General features: G+C 33.6%; 2 protein-coding genes across 4 annotated transcripts; both read left to right on the top strand.

The window, feature by feature from the left end:
* The first annotated feature begins 370 nt into the window (after nt 1–370).
* On the top strand, nt 371–3,494 carry LOC105763984 (probably inactive receptor-like protein kinase At2g46850). Of its 2 annotated transcripts, XM_012582404.2 has the most exons (4): nt 371–1,251; nt 2,085–2,168; nt 2,252–2,326; nt 2,486–3,494. In XM_012582404.2, exons 1-4 carry the CDS (start codon nt 477–479, stop codon nt 3,286–3,288), a joined length of 1,737 nt encoding a protein of 578 aa, XP_012437858.1. In that variant the 5' UTR covers nt 371–476; the 3' UTR covers nt 3,289–3,494. The 2 variants fall into 2 exon arrangements, with proteins under 2 accessions (XP_012437858.1, XP_012437856.1); XM_012582402.2 differs by having other exon boundaries at nt 2,252–3,494.
* A 979-nt stretch (nt 3,495–4,473) lies between these two features.
* LOC105762443 (soluble inorganic pyrophosphatase 1) lies at nt 4,474–6,470 on the top strand. 2 transcript variants are annotated; one of them, XM_012580247.2, is made up of 9 exons: nt 4,474–4,713; nt 5,011–5,134; nt 5,226–5,254; nt 5,344–5,409; nt 5,508–5,615; nt 5,696–5,761; nt 5,852–5,972; nt 6,049–6,130; nt 6,218–6,470. In XM_012580247.2, the coding sequence occupies exons 2-9, from the start codon at nt 5,011–5,013 to the stop codon at nt 6,258–6,260; spliced, it is 639 nt and encodes a 212-aa protein (XP_012435701.1). In that variant the 5' UTR covers nt 4,474–4,713; the 3' UTR covers nt 6,261–6,470. The 2 variants fall into 2 exon arrangements, with proteins under 2 accessions (XP_012435701.1, XP_052481650.1); XM_052625690.1 differs by lacking the exon at nt 4,474–4,713 and having other exon boundaries at nt 4,751–5,134.
* Nucleotides 6,471–9,225: the final 2,755 nt, after the last annotated feature.

Consider the following 9,225-nt stretch of genomic DNA (forward strand, 5'->3'; position numbering starts at 1 on the left):
ATAAAAGTATAAAATTCCTAATACAGTATTTAATAATTATATTAAAAATGATTTTTAATAATTATTTTATCGAAATGGCGTGGAGTTAATTTGAGAAATCAATAGTTATAAATTATATAACAATAAAGAAAGACATTAAGGAAAAAGTGGTAAAACCATGCATTTTTATTAAAATAGATGAAGATTATTTAAGGTGTTTTAATCATAAACCATCCCCCACGTAACAAAAATACACACTGTCCAATGACTATGGGGTTACCAATTGTAGCCCATTCTACAGACCAATCTTCTTCACTTCCCCAACTTCCATGGCCACTCTCCTACGCTACGCATCAGCCCCTAACCCCCCCCTCATATTACCACCCCCGATGTTGCCATGTGGCTAGCTATCTTGCTCCTTCTCTGTCATGGCTCTTATCTTAAAAATGGTTGAACCTGAAACCATGAACATGGTGTTGGCTTTGTAATTAAAAGCCATGAAGATAATGTTCTCTCTCAAACAGCAAGTTCATTACAAGGCAATGTTGTTGGCTTTACTTTTAGTTTCGTTTACTCTCTCATCTCGACCAGTTATGTCTTTGGTTCCAAATCAATGCAATGACCAATGTGGCACCATTCAAATCCCATTCCCATTTCACTTAAACATTTCATGTCCTTCCATTTCCACTGCTTTCCATCTTTCTTGTTTAAATTCCACCACCCTTTACCTTCATATTGGGTTCAAAACCTATCGAGTCCTCGATTTCTTCTCCGATGGTGTACTTGTAGACTTCCCCGGAACCACCGGTTGCCGTCAATACAACGACTTGAACGCTTTCGGGTTTACCAAAAACGACCACTTTGGTATCTCCGGTGACAACGTTTTAGGGCTATACGATTGTGAAGACTCTTCTTTATGTAAAGCAGCTTGTGAAACAAATGACTTGCCCGGTTGTGATGGCAACAATGGTGGTTCTCTTGGATGCTGTTATCCACTTTCTGATCATAGTATTTGGCATTTTGGTGATGGGTTTTCGTTTTTTTCCAAGTTTGGATGCAGAGGATTCACATCATGGGTGGTTTCTCGAGGGACCAATACTGGAAAACGTGGGGTTAAGTTGGAATGGGCAATCCCTAGGAACATATCTGATAGAATTTGTGCTAATAATGCAGATATGGTGAATGCCACTACAATTGAAGCTGGGGTTAGGTGCTTGTGCAAGGATGGGTTTGTGGGCGATGGATTTGCAAAGGGTGCTAGCTGCATCAAGTGTGAGTACTTAAATCATTTATATATGATGAGCTTGCACCATCTACATTCAACTCTATCATCATTTTTTTAGTGATCATTAGCATTTAGAGAACATTTGTGAACTTAATTTCTTGATTCTGGTTTACTGGTTTGGTTGTAAAATGCCCAAAGCTCGATCTATTAATGCATTTTCATCTTATTGAAGATAAGCATATTATACCCCTGAGCATCTTCACATTGGCCCATCGGGTTATCCGAACTCAAGATTGGTGTGGATGACCCGAGATTGGTGTCAATTGAAGGCTTGAGCAGCTACTCTACTGTGGATTCAATCCACATGAAGTCCATGGTTTTGTATAGGATAAATATACATTTTGATACCAGAACTTGGTTTCAAGGTTCAAATTGATACTGATTTTTTTTTTGTCTAATTAATTACCTAAACTTTTCTTGCTCCAATACGTACTTGAACTCGGCTTCATAGTTTAAATTGGTTCAAATAACTAAGTACTAATTTGGACCAAAAAACTAAGTTCAAGCACTAGATTTGAACCAAGAAACCAAGTTCAAGTACTTAATTAGACCAAGAAAGTCGAGTTCAAGTACTTAATTGGACCCAAAAATAAAAAAATCTTAGGTACCAATATAAACCCTGAAATCAAATTTAAGTACCAAAATGTATATTTATCCTTTCCTATGAAGCAAATTCTAAATTCTGCAAGTTACTGAAATTAAGCATGTAATAGTACAAAAATATTTTCATTTTGGCTGATCAAATTAGGCTGATTTGTAGCTAAAATAAGAGCATATAACCATTTATGAAATTCAATGTCTTGTATCTCCCTTTTAACAGCCTGCATCAAGGAGGGACAAGAAGCATATGGGAAAGAATGTGACGGGCCTAAACATAGCCATAAGAAACTTGTAATTTTGGCTGGTATGATATTATAAGATTTGATTGTTTTGTTAGAACATTATCCTTAAACATAGTCATATGTATGTTATTTTTGTGCCATGCAGGTGTTCTTGCTCCAATTTTCATCCTTGTCTCCTTATTCTTATTCCTCTGCATACTGAAACGACCTGTTAAACCAGGTTCTTTTCAACTCGACCAAGCTCGATATAACAGTACCTTATTGTTTCGGAAAGGTTGTAGGACTAGACTGTTTAGTTACAGAGAGCTAGACGAAGCAACTAGAGCATTCGAAGACAGTCAGATGCTAGTAAATGACAAAAATGGCACAATTCATGCAGGTATCCTTAGTGATGGCTCACATATAGCCGTGCAGAAAGTGCAATGCGAGACTGAACGAGACTTAATTGATGTTCTATCGAGAATTGAGCTTATATCATCTGTTGTACATAGGAATTTAGCTCGACTGGTCGGATGTTGCATCGAATCTGGTTCCACTTTATTGGTGGTATATGAATATCCTGCAAATGGTACCTTGGAGAAACATTTGCAATATAGCAGGGGACAAAAAATTGTTCTGGATTGGTACAAGAGATTGAGAATAGCTACTGAAATTGCAAGTGTCTTAGCATACATGCAATATGAGATTGCTCCACCAATCTTTCACCATGGACTTAAATCATCCGACTATGTTTTTCTCGATGTGGATTTCTCGGTTAAGGTTTCCGGTTTTGCATTGCTTAGCTCGGGGTGCAGAGATGGTCACAACAACTATGAAAACGATGTTTACAACTTCGGTTTGTTACTATTAGAGATAATTTCAGGCACCAAATATACAGACATGCCAACAGTAGCCTTAGAAAAGATCAAGAGTGGGAAACTAGAAGCAATAGTGGATCCGTCTCTTTACTACCACGAACAACTGATAACTCGTCGAGAGCAAATTGAAATAGTTGCAGACATAGCAACAAGGTGCTTATTGTTTGGTGCAGATGACAAGATTGGAATGATTGATGTTGCAAAGGGGTTGGTACATATTGCAAAAGAGGGAAATAAGAAGGGACCTGAATTTGAAGAAACATTTTCAAACTCAAGCTTGCTTCAAATGATATCCATGTCACCTGATTCTATACATGTCCCTTGAAAATCGCATCTTTTTTCATAAAAATCATCCATGAATTTCAATTTACTCCATTATCAGCTACGAAGTATATGCTGAGCTTACCTTCATTCACATATCTAATTGCATGTATAGGATTCACAACTTGTATTTGATGAAAACTACTCGCTGCTGGTAGTATTACAACATAATGCCTTTCATAATATAGTTAGTGTATGAATATTGCAAAATTTGACACTTCCTCATTGCAATTTCCCTATGTGGAGCATTAATACTACTAATCCTTATGAGTAGAGTGGTAAGGTTTCAATTTCAAGTCTTACAATTGAAGAAAACAATGTTACTATGAACCCGACCAAACAACGTGGAAGGACAATCAGTGTTCTTTCACTCCCAATAGATCAATTCAGTAATTATGGACAACCCAATAACACAATATATCAACAATTGATGCAATAAACCACAATATTGTAAGCAAAAATAATAAACCGAAACTCATAATTTTTACGTGAAAAACCTCTTTAAAGCAAAGGGTAAAAATCATGGGACTTGAAAGTCCACCAAATGCTCCACTGTATAAAAAGTCTTACTACAAGATTACAATACAACAAGAGCATATAACTCAACAAGAGCTATCAACAAGTAATCCCAAACAAACTAAAAAGAAAAGTTGAGCATTTCATCCAAAAAGTGGCTGACTTTAAAAGCTGAAAACCCGAAGCTACAATACTCCAAACGAAAAACGGACTGTGCACATTGAAGATCTTCGAGTCTACTAGCTACCATAAGAAATCAGCTCCAACAGACACTGGATGGACCTCTGATCGAAGAAAATATAAAAGTTGGTCTGGGTGTTAAAAATACTGCTCTCACTCTTTTCTTTTCGACTTGTGACAAGAAAAAACGTTTTACTACCCCTAGAACATAAATAATAGGACTCGCACAAACAAGTGGACTCTCAGATAACGAGACAATCTACGACCCAACATATTTGACTACTCACATTTATTAAGAACAAACACAATTATTTATTACATATTACTTAAATAATAATCAATTAACATAAACTACTAAAAAATTTAACTCTTCACTTCGGAAATGTTGAAACAGGTAAAATTTGAGAGTAGGCAAATTTTTAGCAAAAAATTAACTATATTTAAAAGTAAAAGCCTAACCATAGAAAAAAAGGGAGTGCAGAGAAGACGGGGAACATTGAACAAAGCCTTAAACCAAACCCCAATTTTGTCTCAACAGCAGACACGAGGCAACTCCATGCCTTAAAGCATTGACCACCCTGTTTTGTCTCTTGTTCAAAATTTCAAGTTTCAACACTCCATGCTATATATATTTTACCTATAGATCACCCACAGCTTTAGGATCAATAATCTAAAGCTTTTTTTTTTTCCTTTATTTTTTGTGTTTGTATAATATTCTTAGCCCGCAAACAAGGTACGTACATGTGTTTTCATTTTCTGCATTGTTTAGGATCACAATGGAACCCCTTTTTATTGTTTTGTCTATAGTAGAATGCATTGCACGTTTGAAACTTTATTCAGCTCGTATTTCATGGCCATATCATTTCTGGGTTTAAGTGCAAACGCACTAGTTCCAGTAAGATTTTATCGAAATCCTACTAGAATTTATGTTTCAAAGCTTTGAACTTTGGGCATAGGTGTAAAGCATTTTTGTCCATTAACATTGATGAGTGGACTAACATAAAATTATTATAATTTGATTGAAAAAAAGATGGCTGAAGGAGAAGCAAATGCAAATGAAACTTCACGTCAAGCACCAAAGTTGAATGAAAGGATCCTTTCATCTTTATCAAGGAGATCAGTTGCTGCACATCCTTGGCATGATCTTGAGATTGGTACTTATCCCATTAATGAATGGTTCATGTTTGTGATATTGTTTAAGTGAATAATTGGGAAACTAATGTTTTGGTAAAATATCGTCTACAGGGCCCGATGCTCCGAATGTTTTCAACTGTGTATGTGTTCTTTCTAAGGGCTAAAAATTATGTTTGACATTACATTCATCCATACAAGCAAATTTTGGTTTTTGTGTTCAACTGGACAGGTTGTTGAGATAGCAAAAGGTAGTAAGGTCAAATATGAACTTGACAAGAAAACCGGAATGATTAAGGTACGAAATGCTTTACATCAGACCGATTGTTCCGTCCCCATCGTTCAAATACTACCGGCCATGTTGCATGTGTTCTCACCGTTTAAAACGAATCTCAGGTCGATCGAGTTCTGTATTCTTCGGTGGTATATCCACACAACTACGGTTTCATCCCTCGTACACTATGCGAAGACAACGATCCATTGGATTGTTTGGTTATAATGCAGGTGAACTTCCTGTCCTTCCATGCCAAATTTTAGATTAGTCCTACAACTTGATTGTTACATATGACATTTCGTTTCAATAGGAACCTGTTGTTCCCGGATGTTTCGTGCGAGCCAGAGCACTTGGACTAATGCCAATGATTGACCAGGTATATTATCATCATTTCCTTTCAAGTATAACCTTTTTGACACTTCTTGTTTATTCTAACTCCTTCATCATTGTCACCGACTCACCATAGGGGGAGAAAGATGATAAGATCATTGCAGTTTGTGCCGATGATCCTGAATACAAACACTACACTGATATCAAAGAACTTCCTCCCCACCGCCTTACCGAGATCAAACGTTTCTTCGAAGACTGTATCCTTGTCCATCTCGAATCCATAAAAATCCCATTGTTCCCCCTATTGTTCTAGATTTTCTTAACATAACACAGACAAGAAAAATGAGAACAAAGAGGTAGCAGTGAATGACATTTTACCTTCAAGCACTGCATTTGAAGCCATACAGCATTCAATGTAAAACCCTTTCCTTTAAAACATATATATCTAACAAGGGAATTTCCCATTTCTGATACTGTGTTGTTTTTTGCTACGGTGATGCAGGGACCTGTATGGAGAGTACCTTCTGCAAACTCTGAGTAAATAGGCTCAAAAAAGAAGCTATTTTTATCAATTCATCATGCATCATGTTCATAATACTAAATAAAACAATCTTGCCAATAATATTGATTACATTATTTTTTTGTAGTTATTGAAAAATATATTATTGTTTACTGGATTGAAAGTTAAAATTCTCTTGTAAGGGAAAAACAAAATTGACGAACACAATGTTGATCACTTACTAGAATGGTGATTGGGATTTTCTCCTATCTTTTGTAATCTTTGTAGAGATTTTTGATGAATAATAATAACCTTATTGAAACAACTGTGATAAAAAAGGGTGCCGTTTGTTATTCATAAAACATATGATCAATCATGATTCTCTTCCATTTTTTGTGACCAAAATTTGGTTAAAATATTATTGAAGTCCTTGTACTCTTCCTATATTTGAAATTTAGTCTTTATACTTTTAAAATTTAGTCTTTACACTTTTCAAATTTCAAATTTTAGGTCCATTGTTGATACAGTTAAAATTTTCTATTAAACTCACTGGTTTGATATTTTGAAATAATAATAATAAATACTCATTTGATACATCAATATAACAAAAAGATGATATTGTTTTGAACTTGAATTTAAGAGAAGATCTTTTTTTGGCGCTCTCTTTAGCTCTATGTCTCTTATTTCTAGGAGATCTTCCTCCACTAGCAGTGTTTTTTCGGAAAACTCCATATATTCTGGTGTGGATGGCAGACAGGCTTATATTTCTTGGTTTCAATAGGACTCTTTATGAGCGTTGTTTCTATCTACTATTATCTAAAAATAATCAAGTTATTAATGACTGGACGAAACCAAAAAATAACCCCTCACATACGAAATTATAGAAGACCCCCTTTAAGATCAAATAATTCCATCAAATTGAGTATGATTCTATGTGTGATAGCATCTACTATACCTGGAATATCAATTAACCCTATTATTACAATTGCTTAAGATACCCTTTTTTAGTTTAGCTTCTAGTTAACTTTTAGAATCTATTTTTTAGTTCAAGATCCCTTTTTACTAACTGGAATCAAAGAATTAGTAGATCTGTTCCGTCCAAACCGTGTTAATAATTGGACTTACATTTTAAAATCTGAAAAATAAAAGTATTAATTCCTTTTCGAGATTAAAGGAAAAACAAAATTGATAAATAGAATGTTATTCACTTACTAGAATGATGATTGAGATTTTTTTCTATTTTGTAATCTTTTAGAATTTTTTTTCTTTCTTTTGAAACAACTGTGATCAGAAGGTGCTATTTGTGTAATACATCATACAACATATGATCAGTCATGATTCTCTTCCGTATCCTCATGAGCAAAAACAGGTTAAAATATGCTCAAAATTTATGTATTTTTTAATATTTAATTTTTTATTTTTAAAAATTTAGTTTATATATTTTTAGATTTCAAAATTCAACTTCAGTTGACATACTATTAAATTTTTTCTCCTAAATTATTTGCCTAACATTTTGAAATAATAAAAAACTCAATTTGTAGGCATGTAACAAAAAAAAAAACCTTATAATGAAGTGATATTAAAGATCCCATTATAGTGGGATCCTTTTGGATCCTTTTAAATAAACGGTTGAGATAAAAAGGGAGAAAAAAAAAACAGTAATCTACTGTTGGTCATGCCACATAAGATTTGGATTGAAAAAATGTGAGTTTATCTTTTAACCAATTCAATCAATTTCAACGTTAAAGAAAGAGAAAACATTTTTTAGAATAAAATAACATATTTGATAAACGGTTTAACAAGTTCCATGTCAGAAGCACAATTTCCTAGTTTCTAACGTGGCTTGATTAAGTGGCTATAGTCTCCTCAATTCTATTATTTAACCACGACTATTGATTTAAAAAGGATCTCACGCGATCACATTATACTATTATTTCACCTTAATACTAAATATGAATTTAACACAAAAAATTATCAATGTTAACAAAACTTATATTTTAATTCTAAAAATAAAATATTAAATTCCAAATGTACAAAATTTAAAACATATTTTAACTGCAAAAAATTTACATCGATAAATAGCACGCATTTTGAGTTGATTTGGCCCAAATTCAATTTAAATAATAAAAATTATATTTAAATTTAATTATAAAATATGTAAAAGAATTTTGAAATCGAGATTCGACGACCATAAACGTTTCTAGTTTCAACTCAAATCAAGTTTTATTTTTCTATATTATATATATATATATATATATATATATATATGTTGTGGCACTAACAAAACCAAGTTTAGGTTGAGGTTGATTTTAAATTTAAATCGAGTTTGATTTAATTTCGAGATTAAAATATTTCATATTTGAATTATTTTGAATCATGTGAAAGTTTAATAATTAAATTTATATCGGTTACTTTGAATTCAAATCACAATCCTTAAAATCTTTAAAATTCAAGATTGAGATGCACCAAGTTGGAGCATTGAAAGCTGTCGTGGAAACCAAAATTGCTATCATATGATCCAAAGCTCATTAAATTGTAATTTGACATCTAAGGCCATGGAAAAACATGAAGTGAGTGAACAAGCAAACCATCAATTCAATATTTTGGGTATTTTCCAAAATTGGAATTTATAGGAAAATGTCGAGGAGTCGAGATTTTTAACACTATTCGTCATGAAATCAAATCTAACTTTGCGTACTTCAAAACATTCTTACTCTATGAACACGTTAAAACTCTCGATAATAAGATCTGAAATTGATACTACACACATTGAAACGGAACATGATTAAGAGCAACCGACATGATGATCAAATTTATGGGCTCCAACCACACTGTCCTTTTATATCAAAACAGGTACACGTAATATCCAAAAAGGAGAATCATAAAAATTGGGGATTCGATTTTAACCACCGAAAGGGTTAGATTTTTATGGCTTTTGGGATATATTAAGTTAGGCCGATGGACTGACATGACATCATCTAGTTCAATGTCAACTATGTCCGCTGAAATCC

This window comes from Gossypium raimondii, chromosome 12, assembly GCF_025698545.1.
Source record: "Gossypium raimondii isolate GPD5lz chromosome 12, ASM2569854v1, whole genome shotgun sequence".
Classification (NCBI taxonomy): domain Eukaryota; kingdom Viridiplantae; phylum Streptophyta; class Magnoliopsida; order Malvales; family Malvaceae; genus Gossypium; species Gossypium raimondii.